At 30.3% G+C, this 20,513-nt stretch overlaps 1 protein-coding gene across 2 annotated transcripts; it reads left to right on the forward strand.

Moving 5' to 3' along the window:
• Positions 1–11,754: 11,754 nt before the first annotated feature.
• Positions 11,755–17,601, forward strand: LOC137818666 (cyclic nucleotide-gated ion channel 1). Of its 2 annotated transcripts, none has more exons than XM_068622220.2 (9): positions 11,755–11,894; positions 12,532–12,603; positions 13,213–13,705; positions 14,534–14,746; positions 14,832–15,130; positions 15,406–15,517; positions 15,798–16,034; positions 16,358–16,755; positions 17,112–17,601. In XM_068622220.2, the coding sequence occupies exons 2-9, from the start codon at positions 12,575–12,577 to the stop codon at positions 17,410–17,412; spliced, it is 2,082 nt and encodes a 693-aa protein (XP_068478321.1). In that variant the 5' UTR covers positions 11,755–11,894; positions 12,532–12,574; the 3' UTR covers positions 17,413–17,601. The 2 variants fall into 2 exon arrangements, with proteins under 2 accessions (XP_068478321.1, XP_068478322.1); XM_068622221.2 differs by having other exon boundaries at positions 11,865–12,109.
• The last annotated feature ends 2,912 nt before the right edge of the window (positions 17,602–20,513 follow it).

Below are 20,513 nucleotides of genomic sequence, written 5' to 3' on the forward strand. Positions count from 1 at the left end.
AACCCATACTCACAAATACATTGTTGCGATTTATCTAAATTTTTTTCTAAAAATAGATTAATAATTAAAAATCATGAATTTTTTAAAGATTATTTTATAATTTAAGTAAATTTTACTTACAATATATTTAAATAGATGTTACTTGTAAGGATGAGAATATAAAATGCGTATGTAGATTTAACTATTTTATCTTTATCTCTGAAATAAAATTTCATCTCTATTTTTTCATACTAAACAATATATAAATTCTTTTGTCTCATCTCCATTTTCATCTTCATCAATGAGTATAATGCGTCCCTACCTCTTTTCTTATTGTTCTAAGTATTAATAAAATAATATTTATAAAAAATAAAAATTATAGCAAATGAAATATAATATTATCAAGTTTAATATCAAATATCAAGAAAAAAAATTATATTATATAAATATCAAATCAAAATATTAAATAACAATTGGATTTGTTGTTTTACTGCAAATATATTGGTGCTGTCATGGCAGCACGTTTGGACTGTTTTACTGTGAGTAATATTTACCTTTAGATGACGAATGTATTTTGGTTTTTATACGGGACACACTTCAACTTCAAGTGTCACTGTTTTAATTAATTTTATTTTTTCTAATATAAAAAAAACAATTGGATAAATGTCAAATAATTATATAAAAGAGTAAAAATATCAAATAGACATCCTAGAGATAAGTTGCACTACAAGAAAATCATGAAATAGAAACCAATTTTTAGAGACCAAAATAAGTAGTTGCAATAGTAACTAAATTAGAAATCATTTTAGAAACTAAAAAATAATTTGGTTTCTAAATTACTTTCTACTATTGTTAAATAGTTTCTAAATTGGTATCAAATTAGCAATCAAGGTTTTAACTACCAATTATTTAGTTTCTAAATTTGGTCTCTAAAACCCCAAACCCTAATTAGATACCAATTTATAAACTATTTAACAATAATAAAAACTAATTTAGAAACCAATATTTTGTTTAGTTTCTAAAATGGTCTCTAGTTACTATTACTACTAATTATTTTGATCTCTAAAAATAAGTTTTTATTTCATGATTTTCTTGTAGTATTGCGTGACTAAAGACCAAATAAAAATTAATATAATTTTTTTAGATTACCTAATAGAAGATATTCTATTAATTTAAAATATCAATGATAGAAGGAAGGGATGAATGAATATTGAGACAAATATAAAATAAATATGTATATATATTTATTCACATTCTCATATACTTAAATTAAAAAATCGAATTTAGAATTTAGAGTTTAGGATTTTTCACATTATATTACTTTTTTTTTGTTTTTTACTAGAAAAAATAAATAAATAAATAAAAGGGTATTTGGGTACCACACATACCTACTTAATGCATAAATTTCTCGTCGTGAATAACTATTTTTTTTGTAGACAATTGCATGGACTATCATATATTATATAATGCAGAGAAACTAACATTATGTATAACAAATGAGTAGAATATTTTAATATGTTTCTACACAAAACATCAAAGTTTTGGAAGGAAACACGCTGGAAACGCATAATGGTTAACTTTATTGATTTTTCCTTCTTTTCTGTGCTTCTTTTTTCTTCTTTCTTTTCATGTCTTCTCCTTTTCATGTTCAACATTATCATATGAACACCTCCTTTCCAAATGCATAAAAAAAAGTCATAGAGTGAGAAAAAGTTCGCAAGGACACAAATATTATTAGCAGAAACCCTAGTTGGGGACTTATCAAGTATCCATGAATTAAAATACTAATAAATATAAGTCACTCTGTTCTTATCCATTATGATAATAAAGCCATAGAAGATATTTTTTTGGTATAGTTCAAGCTTTAAGATTGTTACTATTGCATGTATATATTCATAATTTAATAATCTTAAAAAATATAATTTAATAAAGATGTTTATATATGCTTGAATTTATAATTCTATTGGGAGAGATAATTTGTAAAATTTAACTAAAATGCACTTTCAATGTGAATTTTTTTTACCCTATTATATAATTGAGTTTACTTGTCAAATTTGATTATAAAAACAAAATTAAACATTTATTTAATTACAAGCCAAATGTTAAACTAAAAAGTTTAGTATTTTACATTTATGAGTTTTTAAGTTTTAAAATATATTTTAATTTTAATTAGTCAACTTGTCGAATCATTCCATTTATAATTTTGAAATTCAATCTTAAATTAGACTAAATTACACCTATCTTATTTTATTTTTAAAAAATTCCTTTTAATTTCGTTTTAAAATATTGTTTTTGAAGATTAACACTAGTGCTGTAAAACAAATGCGGCTATTTTAAATTTACAAATACGGTCATAGAACCACATTTGATCAGCACACATTCGTAAATCGGGCATATACAAATGCGGTCATAGAACCGCATTTATAAATTAGATTTACAAATGCGGTTATTTTAAGTAACCACATTTGTAAATTATTCTGAATGAGGGATGAGGTTTAGGGGGTTTAGGATTTACGAATGCGGTCTTGGTAAAAATCGCATTCATAAATCACATTTACAAATGCGGTCTTGGTAAATGACCACATTTGTAAATAGTGTTTTTTTTTTTAAAGTGCAGTTTGTATTGTGCATAAACCATATAATTTAATAACCTGCATAAGATCAAACCCAGCCAGACAAATACAGAAATATAGTAATCAATTGAAATCATCAAAATGTACATTTACAAGTAATCAAATTACATATAATAAAACCACTATTGTTTACCTATCCTAGAGTTATAAAAATTTATGAAATATGTGGACCAAAAATCTCTAACATATGAAATGCCTTCCTCATTCATTGGTGTTTCTTCTGTGAATAACTGCATTGCAAAGTTGACATAAATTAGTTTTCAGATATATATATGTTCAAGAATTATAAAAATGATTTAACATATATAGTACCTCTTTCCAACCAGTTTTAACACCTAGTCTTATAATGGTAATCATCCATTGCATAATGTAATAGCCACACTCATAGCTTCTTGGTTGTTTATTACACTATAATTCAATAAAAAGTAATATGTTAGTATATTGATAAACAATGATAATAGAAAAAGAAAAAAATTACAAACCTTTATTCTTATCTAGTTCAAATTATTTGAAATTGATCGACCTTTTATGATGTTATATCCACGCCATGAACTGGTTAATATAAAAAACCTCGTAAGTAGATGGTTAATTAGTAACATATACAAAGTTCAGTTTATAATGTACTTATGTATCAATGATATCCTTAAAGTTTGTGGGAATCTTCTTGTGTAGGAAACAGAACCACACAACAGTCTTATCAACCATTGATAAGACAAGTAACTGCCAATGATGCCTATATCATCAATGAAAAGAGTTAGTAAATATTTAAAACATTAAATAATAATAATTGGTGACATATAATTAAACTTACTCATTAATACAAAGGCATAAATAAATTTGTTTTCCCTCTTTTTCCAGGGTGTTAGTGATGTATGCTTGAGTCTCAGTTGAGTTTGGTCCAACGAGATTAGTATATGCAGATCTAAGAATCCATACATATTTTCCTTCCCCTCAGTGATACAGACTCTATGCAAAAACCTACAAGTTTTTAACATAATCAATGATACAGACTCTATGAAAAAGCATAATCAATAATAATTTAACATAAAGTAAATTGAATAATAGGTAAAGATACTTACATCATAAAAAATTGAATTATACTTATATTGAGCTCCTATTTCCCAGATATAAATTCTGATAAATCTGTGTTGTAAATCATCAGTGGCAGTTCAGTGTTTATTTGAAAAAATGTATTATCCCACGGAACTGGAAAAGGTTCATTGCCAATCTGACTAGCAATGAGACGTAGGGAAGCTATAGGATCGTCAACTGGAACCTCACGCTTCTTTTCCGGACTTGGTGGCTGAAAAAGTTTCTACAAGATAAACAACATTTGTATTAAATTATATGTAATATATAAATATAAATAAAAAATAATATAATGAAATGAAATTATTACATGAGGTTCGGGCATAGATCGAATGAGCTTTCTGGGCCAGGCAACGAATGTCTGAAATGCATCGGCCACAGTGGTTACCTCATCTAAAGGTAGTGGAACACGAGCATCAGGAAATCGTACTTTTTCAACTGTTACCTTCGCCACATCAGGGGAGAGAGGAACGTTATGTAAGGTGGTGGCGTTTTTATAGACTTTTCCAAGTGCCACCACCCGAGGAAGTTTGCCGCCCACTACCAGTAGCTCACAATCCTTCGTCTGCCCATTGATATCATCCCCTGTTGGAGGAGCCGCATAACTCCCCTTTGTGCTCTTGGGAGTGGGACTAACAAGGGGTTCAATCGGCTCAGCACAAACTTGTTGCAATAGAAACTCTTGTCGCATTCGATCATTCTCCTTTCTCATCTCTAGCCGCATCAAATCAGTCTTCTCCTCCATTAATTCTTCACGTATCTTAGTCTTCATTTGAGTTTCGTTCTCTTTGGAGGAGGAGGATGACTGTCGTTCTGAAACTCCAAAATATAGTTTAATTCCGACCCCTTGTCCCGCTGCACGAACACGACAAGAGTGCTCAGGTCGTCCAATTGCTTCAACCAGGATATCGTGACGACCTTCAACAACAAATTTACTGTCGGATTCCAAGGAATCCTGCAAGAGTACACAAAAATCATATTTTCAATCATTAATATAATTAATGCTTTAAAATAAATGAAAATAACAAAAATAACTTACAATTTTTTCGATGATAACCCCAGATTGCTCAGAACTTGGTGCACCCGACTTTTTAATTCGGGCCCTCTTCCATTTTACATGGCGAAAAGGTGGTGATGGAGGAGAAGTGAACCCTGTTTCCACATTCCCAGACAACGTCCCCTGTTGAGATTTCTCCTTTTCCACCATAGTGTTTGCTCAAGTTTTCGATACCCCGAACGAGACATAACGTGCGGGGTAAGATTCTTCAAAGCTATCTCTTGAGCTTTCTTCCGACGATCCTGTCATAATTGAAATAAACAAATTGAAGTAAATAAGATAAACTTATTAATGTTATATAAACAAAAAAGTTACTTCACTTACCATCCAAGCCTCATTTTCACGGCTTTCTCTAAAAAGACGCCATGTCTCTTCATCAATATGTTTGTACTTTAAACATGGATTTTCGTCTTTAAGGTCGTCAAAAATGTATCTGGAAGTCAGTCTTGACTTAAAGGTACGAAATTTGAGTCCGATATTGGATATAATCTTTGATTGAAGCGGTTCCACATCAGGAATTTCAAAGTTTGCCTGCAAAATAACATCAGCAAATTAAAATTAATCAATGAATATTAAAAAGCATTATATCAAAATGTAAAGCTTACCAGAACTCCTCCCAGATCATGTTACGGTCGACCTCTGACACCTCATCCCATGAATTAATCAGAATGGAGAGTCTCTCACGAGAAACAACTCCAAGATAGCTCATAAACTCATCTGCCTTAGGACCAAAAGCCACTCCAGTGTTGACGTCAATGTCAACACGTGTCTTCTCACCAGCAGCACGTCTCAATGCGAGACGCTTCAATCTAGTAGGTCCTCTGCTACCTCTTCCGGATCGAGGTTTGAGTGGGGTTTGATCGTCATCCATGTTTCTGTTAAAAAAATTAGGTAACAATTACATTAGTTAATCTGCATCGAATTAAAATCTTATCAAAATAATACATAAAAATGTAAATAAAAAAATGCTTATTTACAGGTTGCATGGGGTTGAAAGTTCATATGTAAATTCCTTCACTGTGGTCTTTACGGGTTGCATGTACATCATCAACTACATCGTCATCTTTATTAATTATCTTTGATGTGAATGAACAGGGGTCACCATTTTCAATATCATCTATGGTCTCCCCTTGTTTTTTGTCGTGTAAAACGACATACCAATGTTCTGACGTAGGATCTTTCACGTAGAAAACTTGAGATGCTTGTTGAACCATTATAAATGACTCATCTCGATACCCTATCTTTCAAAAGTCCATTAGTGTGAATCCTGAATCATCAATTTTAACCCCACTTTTATTGTCAACCCATTTACACTTGAAAACTGGAACGGAAAACTTAGTGTAGTCAATCTCCCATATCTCTTCTATAAACCCATAGTATGCTATTGATCCAAGTATTGGATTTGTATCTTTCGAAGTCGAAAACTGCATTGACTCGGCTTCAAGAGTAACACCAGAATTTTGAACTGGACTCTTTTCATCCATGGAGTTCGTGTAAAATATACAATTATTCACTTACGCTGTACATGAGATGACATCAAACTTCAATCCAGCAGCCAACCAGGTCAAGTGATGCCGTTGAATCCTTGAACACCTTGTCTTTAAACCAAGGCATGAAAGTTCTATTATGTTCCATCAAGACCCATTTCTCTGCTTGTCTTGGGTTATTTGCCTTCACAATGGCTTTATGAGCTTCTATGTAAGGTACAACTTCATTTGTGTTATTCAATATGTACAAATGTACTTGCAAGACTTCTGATCGAGATTTGCTTACAATATTCACACCACGTAAACATTTACTTGTAGAACGCCTGTGGTGCCATGAATTAGCTGGAACACCTATTGGATTTGCTTTTGTCATGTACTCTGAACAAAATTCAATACTTTCTTCAGCTATGTACCTTTCAATCATTGAAGCCTCTGGACGATAATGATTTTTCACATAACCTTTCAAAATTTTCATATACCGCTCAACAGGATACATCGATCTTAAGTACACTAGTCCACACAATCTAACCTCTCTTACCAGATGCACAACTAGATGAACCATGATGTCAAAAAAAGACGGAGGAAAAAACATCTCCAATTCACACAAGATAACAACAATTTCATTTTGAAGTTCATCTAGTTTTGAGGGATCAATGACTTTACAACAGATGAAAGAGAAGAATGAGCACAAACGGGTTATGGTATGTCTAACATTTTTTGGTAAGATCCCACGGATAGCTACCGGCAACAACTGTTGCATCAAGATCTGACAATCATGAGACTTCAACCCAATTAACTTCAAATCTTGCATTGACACTAGGCTCTTCACATTTGAGGAATGTCCTTGAGGCACTTCCACACCTTTTAGACATTGACAAAAACTAATTTTTTCATCTTTTGACATTGTGTAACAGGCTGGGGGCAAATATGTACGCTTACCCATTTCTATGGGTGCCAACTCGTCGCGTATGTTCATCTCAATCAAATCTAAACGAGCATTTAGACCATCCTTCGTCTTCCCGTTAATGTTAAGAAGTGTACCAATTAAGCTATCACACACATTCTTCTCAACTTGCATTACATCTATACAATGTCTGACTTCTAACCTCGACCAGTACGGAAGATCAAAGAAGATTGATTTCTTCTTCCAAATATTTGTCACAGATGACTTTTTTTTTGACTTACCGAAGGTGTGGTCTATGTTATTTACCTTTTTGTAAACCTCAACACCGGTTAATGGAGTTGGTGGACCACTACCCTCTTGGTGTCCATTAAAGGCTTTTTTCAACCTCCGGTAAGGATGATGACTTCTAAGAAACCTCCGATGCCGAAGATATACTGTTTTCCTTCCATGTTTCAATTGTTGAGAAGCAGTGTCTTCTTCGCATATTGGACACGCTTTGTGACCCTTAACACTATAACCTGATAAGTTACCATATGCCGGAAAGTCATTGATGGTGCAAAATAACATGGCATGAAGCTTGAAAGTTTCATTAGCAAATCCGTTAAATACTTTAACACCCTGGTCCCACATTAACTTCAAATCTTCAATTAGGGGACTTAGTTAAACATCAATATCATTCCCTGGTTGTTTCGGATCGGATATCATCATAGACAACATCATGTATTTTCGTTTCATGCACAATCCAGGAGGTAAGTTGTAAATAACTAGTAATACAGGCCATGAGCTGTGATTTGTACTCATATTACCAAACAGATTCATTCCGTCTGTAGCTAAACCAAGTCGGATATTTCTTGATTCTTTACCAAACTCTGGAAAGTCATCATCAAATTTCTTCCATTGAATAGAATCAGCTGGATGTCGGTACATGCCATCGCATTTCCTCTCATCTGCATGCCATCTAAGATTCTTAGCATCGTCTGGGTTTGCAAACAAACGCTTCATCCTTGGAATGATGGGAAAATACCACAAAACCTTCATTGGGGGTCCATGCTTTTCCATTTCATCAATAGAATCATCATCTTTTTGTTTCAACTTATAACGTGATAACCCACACCTCGGACAACTTTTCAACAATTCAAAATCTTTCCGGTATAATATACAATCATTAGGACATGCATGTATCTTTTTGTACTCCATACCCATTGGACAAAGAATCTTTTTGGCCTCGTAATTACGATTAGGTAGACTATTTCCCTCTGGAAGCATATCCTTCAACAGCTGGAGCAATTCCGGGAAGCTTTTATCAGTCCATCCGTTTATTGCCTTCAAATTCATCAATCTTAACACCGACAACAACCGTGTGAAGTTAGTTGATCCAGGATACAAAGGAGTCTCTGCATCTTTTGACATACTTCCATATCCATGCGCTTTTGCAAAACACTCAGCTCCCACATCACGAATCATGTCCTCCAATCGATCATCATCTCCATCATCATGTACTGCTTCATCCATGGTAGAACCCACATATTTTTCAGTTACGAAAACACGTGGTAAATTTAATAGTTCACCATGCCATGTCCAAGTTGTATAAGATCGAAGAAACCCATCACATAGCAGGTGTTCCCTCATGATATTCACATCCAGTATCCTTCCATTCAAACAGTTAACGCACGGACACCTGATCTTTGCTCCATCATGACCACTAATAATCGCAAATTGTATAAATTCCTCTACTCCCCTTTCGTACTCATCACTTATACGAACAACATTAATTCAACCTCGATCCATTATATATTCTGGAATAGTTAGGATTTTCTAATAATTAGTATTCTATCTCACACATTTGCCGAGGGTCGAACACCCCGGACTCAATCCAAACACGATAATTCTATTATAAAAGTAACAATAACTAACATAACATAAAACTTTTATTAAAATGTAATTAACAACTAACTAAATATATAATATAAATTTAAGAAAATACAAATTATATAATACAAATTTATATATAATAATATATAAATTAGTTGTTTCCGTAACTAATTTATTAAATTATATATAAATTATAATAAACAAAAATTCAAAATACACACAAATATATAAATTATTAGTTATTAGTTATAAATTCCAAGTTGTATTAGTTATTAATTAAATATATATTATAATACAGAAAAATATAAATTCAAAATATTAAATAAAAATTCAAAATATTAAATATAAATTCAAAATATTAAATACAAAACCAACCTTTCCGTCGTGAACAAGCTTGATGGTGATCGGGAGTGGCAGAGGCACAAGACAAAGGCGGAGGCGGCGGCGGAAGCTGTGGCGGTGGCGGAGCAGCAAAAAACCAGCGAACACCAATGGAACAGTATCCTAAATGCCACAAACGAAGTTAGGAAACCAAAATGCTAATGCCAACAAAGTGAATAATGAATGATGCGAAAACGAAAACGAAAACGAATGAATGAAACTGAAACTTACAAAATGCAGAGAGAAGAAACTGAAAATGAGCACAAGAACGTTAAAACAAAGAGCGGAAAAGAAGAAAGTGAAAGTCTAAAACTAGTGGTGCGCTTCAAATTTTTAGGGTAAAATTGATTTACAAATGCGGTTGTAGAGTAAAACCGCATTTGTAAATCAATTCCAACGATTTACAAATGTGGTCATATTAAAGATCGCATTTGTAAATCAATTTATTTTCAAAAATGCCATCACGTTTTTTACAAACGCGTTTAAACGCAAAACCGCACTAAATAAAGGATCGTTGTTTTTATATTTTGTACTAGTGTAAACTAAAAAATTTCTTTAAATATTTAACGTAATTAGTAATAATTGAGACCACTGAAACTATCCCACGTCAATTTTTTTATTTATTTATATGATTGTTTTCAGTTAAACACAAATTATAACTTATTATTAAAAGTTCACACATTGTATTTGTATCATTCATGTATTTGTTATCGTGATACTGTAACATGTTCAAACTTAAAATGATAAAATAAATAAAAGATACAGAAAAACTATTGAAAAGAAAAATAAATAATAAGCTATATTTTGATCTAGAAATGGTAAAAAAATACAATTGTAATACAATAAAACTATAGAAATACAACTAAATAGTTTTAATTACATATTTAAATTCTTTTAAAAAATGAACTACTTTAATATAGCGACAATTATTGATGAGTCACCATGATATTTAAAACCAGCTTTGTGATGGGCCATGAATAAGAGGACACAGCACAATGATCTTCAGTGTCTGGAGCTATATCAATTATTATTTCCTCTGTCAAACTCAGTAGTGCTTTTTATTTCTTAGAAGGGATAATAACTCTTCAATGATTAACACATTACCTTCTTTAATCACTGCTCCAAAATTTAAAACCAATCATTTACATTTTATTCCTTGAGGTGAATAGGACTTAAATTTGATTATAGAACATCAAGTCAATAACATGGTCTTAACATGATTGGACAAAGTTCTTTTACAAATATTTTTAAAAGAAAGATAAAATATGAAATAAATTTTAATTGGTTAGATTAGTCTATACAAGATAATAAGTTAAATCTTTTATATAATTTCTGCATATTCTTATTTTTAATTTGTGTAAATTAATTTTAATTTGTAGATTAGTTATTTCTTATTTTTTTAATATGCATGACATTTAACTATACTAATGGGTGTTTGTTTGGGATTATAGATTGAGTAAAGATAAAAATTAATTTATGTATTATATTACATAATTGAAAATAACTTTTTTTTTATAAAAGTTTTCGTTTTAAGTATTATTATACAACTTGAGATCTCAATTATGCTCACACTCCAAACAACAACAATCATCTGCCATCACATTAAAAAAAAAAAAAATATGGAAGAACTATACCAAAACTCATATTTTGTAAGTTGTTTTTTTGAGGTTGAATTAAAATTAAATTTATTTGAGATAGTCAAACTTAAACTCATTTCTTAGTATGCTATTGATTTATTTTTGTACCTTCACTACAAAAAAAACATGAAATGTAAATCAATTTTAGAGACAAAAAGAATTAGTTGTTACAGTTTTTCAGAAACTAAAAAAAATTTGGTTTCTAAATTAGTTTTTATTATTGTTAAATGGTTTCTAATTAACAACCAATATTTTTGCTACCAAATTTATAAACTAAATAATTGGTAGTTAAAACCTTGGTAGCTAATTAGATACCAATTTAAAAAATCAATTTTTTTTAGTTTCTAAAATGATTTCTAATTTAGTTACTGTAACAACTAATTATTTTTTGTCTCTAAAATTAGTTTTTTTTTTTTTTTTTTTGTAGTGATAGTGTAATTCAAAGTATGAAAAGACTATGGATAAATATCCAATCTCACTTTTAGGAGGTTTACCTCATGTTAAAACCCAAATTTTGTGAATTTGAGGGAGAATGAGGTCCAAATTTTTGATGGGTTGGTACGTAGTAGTAATGTATGTACATATATGCATGCATGTACTTGACTCTATTAGTCTTGTAACAACCTCAGTCATGTCAGTGTTGCTCCTGCTTTATTTCACTCTTTCTTCTTTTTCATTCCATCACTATCATACTAGTAAGTGCGTGACCATCACAATTCTTTAGCTGAAGGCTTATTAATGCAACATTTGTTTCTTTCTTTAGCTTATGCTACTCAACTTCTGCTTTTCCTCGGCTAAGTAAAGGAAACAGGGAAGAAACTTTGCACTTTCAGCCAACCTTTACATAATAACAAGGTTCATCTTCCTTTAACCTTCTACTCTTGCCATTTTCTCTTGCTTTCCTCAACCACAACACACTCACTCCATGTCTCTTTAACTTTCCCAGAAGCAAAACATAAAGCCATGTTTGTTTACTCTTCGTTTTTTAAACTTTCTTTGGATTTGTTTTAACCTTCAGAAGAGAGTTTCATAGTTTCTTCCTCGGCTTTCCACTGATGAGAAACTTTGAAGTTAGTTGTTTTTGGATTGAACAAGTTTTGCAATCTTTATATGTTGTGTTCTACATGTAGTTATTCATATTAGCCTTTTAGTTATTCTTTTGACTCTGGTTGTGGTTAGTTTGGTGTTGTGTACTTCACTTAATTGACTTGATGAATTTAAGTAAATATTTGAGCCGTTGATGCTTTCTAGTTAAGAGTTATAACTTTGAATATGTAAGTTATGGAAAAAAAATTGAGAAAAAAGGCAAAAGATTTTTTATAGCCTTGCAGAAAGTACTGAATCTTGGGGAAGCATTCTGGTATAGAATAATAATGGGAACTTATAACAAAATAAAAAGAAGTAAAATAGTTTACCTTTTTCACTAGTTACATGTGCACTAATTTAGAGTTTTTGAAGAAGAGAAGTTTTTATTTGAAGTTGAATTTTGCAGGCCTGAATCTTCTATTCTCAGTGCATGCAGCAGTAACTTAATCATGACTGCAAAGGGACAGAGATTTGTTAGGTTCGTTTGCTAAAAGCCTGGTTTTGTATTTCTGCAATTTTACTTTTTTTAATTCATTTTTGTTACATTTTTGACAAACATACATCAGAATATAACTATAAAAAGATTTTTTTTAAAAAAAAAATAACCATTTTAAAATTATATTAACCAAATCACAATTCTAAATTAGTGCTTTTCAACTTATAATTGTCAAACTAACCTTTTTTTTAATTTCAGCACTCTTTGCAGACTTTTAGAATCATATATTCTGCCTCTGCATATTCATGCTGCCTCAGTCATTCATTTTGCTTTTGTACCAGAAAAAAAGTTATTAGAAAAGCATTTTTAAAAGATGTTTCTCTAATATATGACAAATTGACCCTATACAGTGAAAGCAATAATTGGAAAATGATCTAGTCAACAAGATTAGTAGATTACTCCACTGTTACAAACACTATCCAATATTCCTACCTTTAACTGCTAGTAATGGAATTTGATTATTATACTCTGGTAATTGGTACTAAACCATTGTATTGGCCTTTTAGGAGTTCTGATATTACGATTTTTTATGGGAAAAAATTGATGCTAACATTTACTTGATTCTTAACTGAGTTTCATATTCCTGGCCAGGTTTAAGGATTGGAAGTCATTTTCATCTTCAAGTATCGAGCTCAATGATTCCACTAGTGACGGATTTCACAAAAGAAAAGTTCAATCAACACAAAGTTCTGTCAGTGAAGAATCAATAAGAAATTTGTCTTGTAGGAGGCATGTTCTTCATCCACAGGGACCAACACTTCAAAAGTGGAACAAAATTTTTGTAATCACAAGTGTGATGGCAATCTCTGTGGATCCACTTTTCTTTTACATCCCAGTGATTGATGACGATAAAAAATGCCTTGATTTGGATGGAACACTCAAGATTACTGCCAGTGTTCTCCGCACATTCTTTGATCTTTTCTACATTCTTCACATTATCTTTCAGTTTCGAACCGGGTTTATTGCACCTTCCTCCCGTGTGTTTGGAAGGGGTGAGCTTGTTGCTGACACTTCAGCCATAGTCAGGAAATACCTAAGTTCTTACTTCAGCATTGACATTCTATCAATTATTCCACTTCCTCAGGTATCTTTTTCTCTCAGTTGAAAATCTCACAATTCATTTTGAATCACTAGCATATCAGTTTGAACCATCAATTAATTGTTGTAACCTCAAAACTCTAAATATGTGAAGATTTAATTAAAATACACATGTGTAAACAATTTTTTACACTATCTCACTCTGCAAAAGGTCGATGATAAATTTGTTAACTCTGATATTGACTTCTTTAAAAGTCACTCTAAAGATGATTATTGATTAGTTGACAAACAATTAAACTCAATATATAATTAATTCCTTGGATTGGATGGTTTCAATGCCTTGTAATATATTTATATGTATATGTGTTCTTACTGAGGATCAACGGTCTCTCTTCTGAGTTATTAAATACTGTGAGCTTTTCGAGTGGAACACTTTTCTGACGTTCAAGTCACTAAGAATATAAATGATTTTGTAAGTTAGTGAATGAAAATAAGATTAGGTCTACTTCATGAGGAAATGATGGTATTTATAGACTTTTGGGCCTGAGTCCAATAAAATGACTACTTTATTGTAATTGTTAGGCGACGTTTTTCTTACATGTGACTGCTATTATGTGTACTTGGTAGTTAAAGTCGAGTTGTGAGTAATGTGGGTAGTTATGAGTTATAAGGTAAACTGTAATAAGTGTTTAGCGGTTCTTTTCACTAACACATATATTATAACTGCCTGTATGTATTTTAGGTACTGAGTAGTACAATATGTATTCTCTTGGTGTTTATCCAAAATGAAGGCAACTGCAACAATAAATTTAAGTTCAGTTTTATTTGAAAGACATAATTTGATGTTGTTTTAACACTTTTAATGTGTTCTTAGATGGTGATTTTAGCTATGATCCTATTCCCAACATGCTCAGCTCCTTACGTGGGAAAGGATTTGTTGAAGTATGCAGTAATTGCCCAGTACGTGCCAAGACTTCTGCGGATCTACCCTTTATTCAAAGAAGTAACAAGCACTTCTGGCATATTGACTGAGACAGCATGGGCTGGAGCAGCTTACAATCTTTTTCTCTACATGCTAGCAAGTCATGTGAGTTGATTTTGTCACTTACGTTCATAACTCCTTACCTATGTTCCTAGTAATCATGCTATGTTTTATGAGCATCAACTACCAGGTGGTTGGAGCTTTCTGGTATCTGTTTTCAGTAGAATCAAGGGTGAGGTGCTGGCGCAAGCAGCTGAAGAATACTACTTTCTTTCATGAATCCTACCTTAGCTGTGGATCTTACAATTCTACTGTTCAATCACTTCTTAATCACTCTTGCCCTATCAATGATCTACAAAACATTGGAGACCTGGAACCTTTCAATTTTGGAATGTTCATAGAAGCTATAAAGTCTCGAGTGTTAGAATCAACTACTGATTTTCATCACAAGTTCTTCTACTGCTTTTGGTGGGGTTTGCGCAGTCTAAGGTAGGCCAATAATCTTCTCTGGATTGCATATGCAACATTTCCATTTTATGAACTTAGGAACTTCATTTAATCTACCTGTGTTCTTAATTTTGTTCCTAACTTTTCTATCTAATTGCCGATATTAGTGCATGTTTAATTTGAACTTCGGATCATATCAAACATAAGTCAAACGTAAATCCGTGCATCCAAATCCATGCAAGCTGAAAGCATAATACAACCTTAAGATGGAGGCTAAAAGCATGCAAAAGTCATATTTGTTTTGTGATCTTTTGCAGTTCAGTTGGGCAAGGTCTCGAGACAAGTACTTATGTAGGGGAGATAATCTTTGCTATCTCCATTGCTGTCTCTGGATTGGTTCTATTTGCATCACTTATTGGAAACATGCAGGTAAGTCTATGAGATGAGATAATAGACAAGAGAATACAGTGATCTTGTATACATTGGTGTATTTATACCTCCCTAATCATAGATACAGTGTAATTCATGAGTCTTTATTTTTCATTTTTTCAAATTAAAGGCCAATCAGACAAAGGGACAGATTTAAAACCTCAAATAAGAAACAAAATTTTCATGAATTTGGAGTGTTATAGAAGAGTTAGTTTCATTCTCCCACCCTTGTCATTTGTAGAATTTCATGGATTCGGTACTGTGTTGGTTATTGTTGCAGAAATATCTACAATCTACCACTGTCAGAGTTGAAGAGATGAGAATCAAAAGGAGGGATGCAGAACTGTGGATGTCCCACCGTATGCTACCTGATTTCCTGAAGGAAAGAATTAGACGGTATGAACAATACAAATGGCAAGAAAATAGGGGTGTTGAGGAGGAGACATTAATTCGCAACCTCCCCAAAGATTTAAGAAGGGACATAAAGCGCCATCTTTGCTTAGATCTACTTAAAAAAGTGTGTATCATCCATAACCATCTCTCCATTCACTCGGTTCTTTCCTTATGAACAATATGTTTTTGGTGTTATTTTTCAATCAGAATCAGAATTCCTTAAGTACCTTTTGTTTATAAATTCAACCAGAAATGGAGTTTCAATTCAGTAACTTACTCTACCTTTAATGCATGTTCTTATTATGCAAATTAAATTATCTATGAAACTTCTGATAAGTGATATACAGAAAATTACTCAAGCAACTGTATCTGAGTTTTTTTCTTTTACCTTCTTTTCTTTTCCTCCTTCGTATGCTTCTAACACATTCTACCTTCTTACTGATCTAGGTGCCATTGTTTGAGAGCATGGATAATCAATTGTTGGATGCACTGTGTGATAAACTGAAGCCAGTCCTGTACACAGAGAAAAGTCACATAGTTCGTGAAGGGGATCCAGTTGATGAAATGCTGTTCATCATGCGTGGAACACTTGCAACTGCCACAACAAATGGTGGAAGAACTGGTTTCTTCAACTCCTCTGAGATCAAGGCTGGTGACTTCTGTGGAGAAGAGCTTCTAACATGGGCCTTGGACCCCAACTACTCCTCAAATCTTCCCATTTCAACTAGAACTGTGGAAACTATATCAGAAGTTGAAGCCTTTGCTCTCATGCCTGAGGACTTGAAATGTGTTGCTTCCCAATTTCGACGTCTTATAAACAACAAACAACTCCAACACACTTTCAGGCAACGATTCACCTGATTAAACTTTTTTTCCTCTTTGATAATGCATCGTTATATTTTAAGCAAAGCATTACAACAAAATATATATGAATAGATAATATAAGCACTAGATGAAAAAAATGTCAATTCTGATAACAGTTATAATCTTAAAAGTCATGTCAAAGATGATTTTTGATGAACAGATAAGTGAACCAATCTGAAATCTATGTTGGTATAACTTTTAAGAGAATTATCATTATACTGTTATAAAAGTCAGCAAACATATATCATTCACATCAATATGAAACTAGATCACAGTGTGACATTTTTTGGTTATTACACAGAACTTAGGATTATTCTTACATTTAGTTTTGGTTCAGGTTCTATTCCTTGCAATGGAAGACATGGGGTGCATGTTTCATACAAGCAGCATGGCGTAGATACAGAAAAAAGAAGGCAGAGAGGCTGTTACGTGAAGCAGAAGAAAGGATTCAAAATTTGGAGAATGAGGAAGGGTCCGCACCAAGCTTTGCAGCCATTTTACATGCATCAAGGTTTGCATCAACTGCATTGCGCCACCTGCGAAGTGGTAAACGTACCAGAGTGCCACAGCCACAGAAATTGCTACCCCTGATGCCTCCGAAGCCTTCTGAGCCAGATTTCACTGCTCTGAAAAACTAGTTTCTTAAGAAAATTTACAGCAAAACTTGTTGTGATTTCACTTTTGTGCATATTCAACATGCATGTCCTTAGCAATTTTGTGAGCATATATGTTAGTAGCAAGTGGTGTTAAGGATTTCCTATATGACAACATTCTGTGAATAATCTTATTCTAATTAGTTTACATATTCTAGTATTTTCTTTGATAAACTACTTGTGTTTTGTCTCCATTCATGATAGTAGTACATTCACATCTTATCTTAAGATGATTATATATTATATGTTTTAGAAGTGCATTATGGTTGTTTTCAGAAATGATTATGTTATATGTTTTGTTATGTTGACATCTTGGTTAAAATCATGTTAAATGTGTTTTTTTTAAATTTTTTTTATTATAGTATACTTTCCATTACCTTTATAGGTCTAATTTAACAATAATAAATTAATTTGAACTAAAATGAGTATTATTTTTTAAATTTAAATTAAGTACTATTCTGAATAAATGAATTTGAATATTTAATGGTCAAACTAGTTGCTAAGAAATTTTTTTATATTTTACATCTTTCTTCTCTAAGTAATAAATTTATTATTTATTTCAATTCTAAAATGAACACTACAATAAATTCATTAAATAATAATTAAAATTAGAGACAAAAATAATTAGTCACTATATTAACTAAATTAGATACTATTTTGCATAGTGATATCTAACATGAAAACTTTTATCTAAAAAAATAAATTAGATACTATTTAGACACTATTTTATTTAAAGTAATTTTATTAATAAAAAAATATAAAGTAATTTTTAAATTGCTATCTAACCATTAGCTACCAATTTTAAAAATACTTTATAAATTTTTATTAATTATAAAAATTATTTTAAATATTAATAATTTTTTTAGTATTAAAATAGTCTCTAATTTAATTCAATAATAACTAATTATTTTAGTATTTAAAATTAGTTACAAATTAATAATAATTTTCTTGTACTAAAAATACGAAATATTTAATCATATTTATATAAGTAAATGATGACATTTCCTTAAAACTATGATGCAAGTTAATAAAGACACGTTATCTTATACAATTCCGTCATTTATGTTTACTAATTAGTTAAGACATGCATGCATTTTATTTTAAAAATTCTTATCCAAGTCTAAATATTAAACCAAATCCACATTTTGTAAAAAAAATAATTTGGATTTTATAGATTTAAATCTAAAGAATTGAATTGTATTACTCTATTTTAAATCCGTATTTTTTTAAAAATGTTTAAATGTTTATATAGTTTGGTATATCCAAGTTTAAAATTATTCTCAACTTCAGTTTTTATTAAAAAGTTTGTTGCCCTAGGTAAATTAAATTATCATAATCTCCCTTTGCATCTTTAGTAATTAAATTTGAGTATAAAAATTGGTAAATTTTCTATAAATTTAAGATTATAACCATTTCAATATAGTGTACTTTGCATATATATAAATACTTATTAAGATTTTAAGTATATGCACATAAATTTATCATTATATTTACAGTGACAATTTTGATTATCTTCATCTAAATCGCATACATTCTTTTCTTAGCTATGTACTTTGTTCACCTTAAAACAACTATTTTTTTTTTAAATATCATTGTAACTATAAAGAATAGACAAGTAAGGATGTTGGTCTATAGTTATTGCAATGTTACATATTATATATATGTGACATTATCCTTATATATGAGAATTAAACTAATTTATACACACATTAAATTAAATAAAAATTAATTTTAAAAATTAAAATAATTAGTTATTATTTGACTAAATTAAAAAATATTTTATAGATTAAAAAAGTTATTCGTATAATGCAGAAATTATTTTATAAATTTTTATTAATAATAGAAATCAATTTAGATACCAATAATTTTTTAGTCTCTAAATATCTAATTTAGTCAATACAGTAACTAATTATTTTTCTCTCTAAATTTGATGTTATTTAATGATTTTCTTTATGGTGTGTATGGATTAAGAGGAGAAGATTTGAGAAAGTAGACTTTGAGTGCTTTGAGAGGAAAATAAGGTTGTTTGAATTAAGGTATGTATAATGGATTTATGAGAAAAATTTATTGGAGTTTGCGAGTGATGTGATGGTTTTAAAAAGTTTATAACTTTACTCTTATCTTTAAAAAAAATATTTGAATAATAAAATATGAGGTATTTCTTGTTTAAATTTGAATTAATTAAAATTTTATACATTATTTTCAATACGATTGAATAATTATTTTTGAAAAAAATATGAACTACTTATTATTGTTGGAAATTAAAAAATTTCATTATAAATTAAACTATAATTAAAAATTATAAAAAATTGTTTAAAAATAATTTTATATAATAAATATAATTAATTATTTTTTAATTAATAAATATATTAATTAAAAAAAATACATATTTATATAAAATCTATTTAAAAATATTATTAATCAAATATTTCATTTAAAAAAAAATATAAATTATCTAATTATAAAAAATACATTTTAATAAAAATAAATAATATTCAAATATTTAAAATTATTTCTATATTAAATAATATTATTATTTTTATATAGTTATTATTATATAAATTATCTTTTATTATAAATAATTATATTTATTATTATTATTTTACCATTGTAATTATTATTAATATTATTAAATATTTTTATAACATAAATTTATTTAGTATTTTATTTTTTAAATATTATAGTTTTGATTTATTTACATGGATTCTTTCAAAAGTTTAAGATAATTTGATTAATTAGGATAAAGAAATTTTTGGACACATAGGAAGATAAAGAAAACCTATGCATTTGGGCACTCACAAACAAGCAAAATGTACATAATTTCTTTCTTTTTGTTACACAAAGTAATCATCTGCTTTTTCTTTTCTTTTAATCTCCCATAATCACGTGCCCAATCAAAAACTGAAAATGTTGTCGCTTCCTTCCCATTATCCCTTTCCACTATCACCAAGGGGAACAAGATCAAGAAAAAAGCATATTGACACCAAATCTTTAACTCCAATGATTACTTTAGTATCAGCCTCAAATTCTTGAAGAAGTTCTATTTTTCACTAAGTTATTTAAGATAATCTTGAACCTTAGTTTTT

This window comes from Phaseolus vulgaris, chromosome 10, assembly GCF_051622355.1.
Source record: "Phaseolus vulgaris cultivar YP4 chromosome 10, ASM5162235v1, whole genome shotgun sequence".
NCBI lineage: Eukaryota > Viridiplantae > Streptophyta > Magnoliopsida > Fabales > Fabaceae > Phaseolus > Phaseolus vulgaris.

Excerpts from the sequence above, each read along its gene's own strand:
- LOC137818666 (XM_068622220.2), top strand. The coding sequence starts at position 12,575 with ATGACTGCAAAGGGACAGAGATTTGTTAG. Across the intron at positions 13,706-14,533 it reads CAATTATTCCACTTCCTCAG|ATGGTGATTTTAGCTATGAT; the intron begins GTATCTTTTTCT and ends ATGTGTTCTTAG. Across the intron at positions 15,131-15,405 it reads TGGGGTTTGCGCAGTCTAAG|TTCAGTTGGGCAAGGTCTCG; the intron begins GTAGGCCAATAA and ends GATCTTTTGCAG.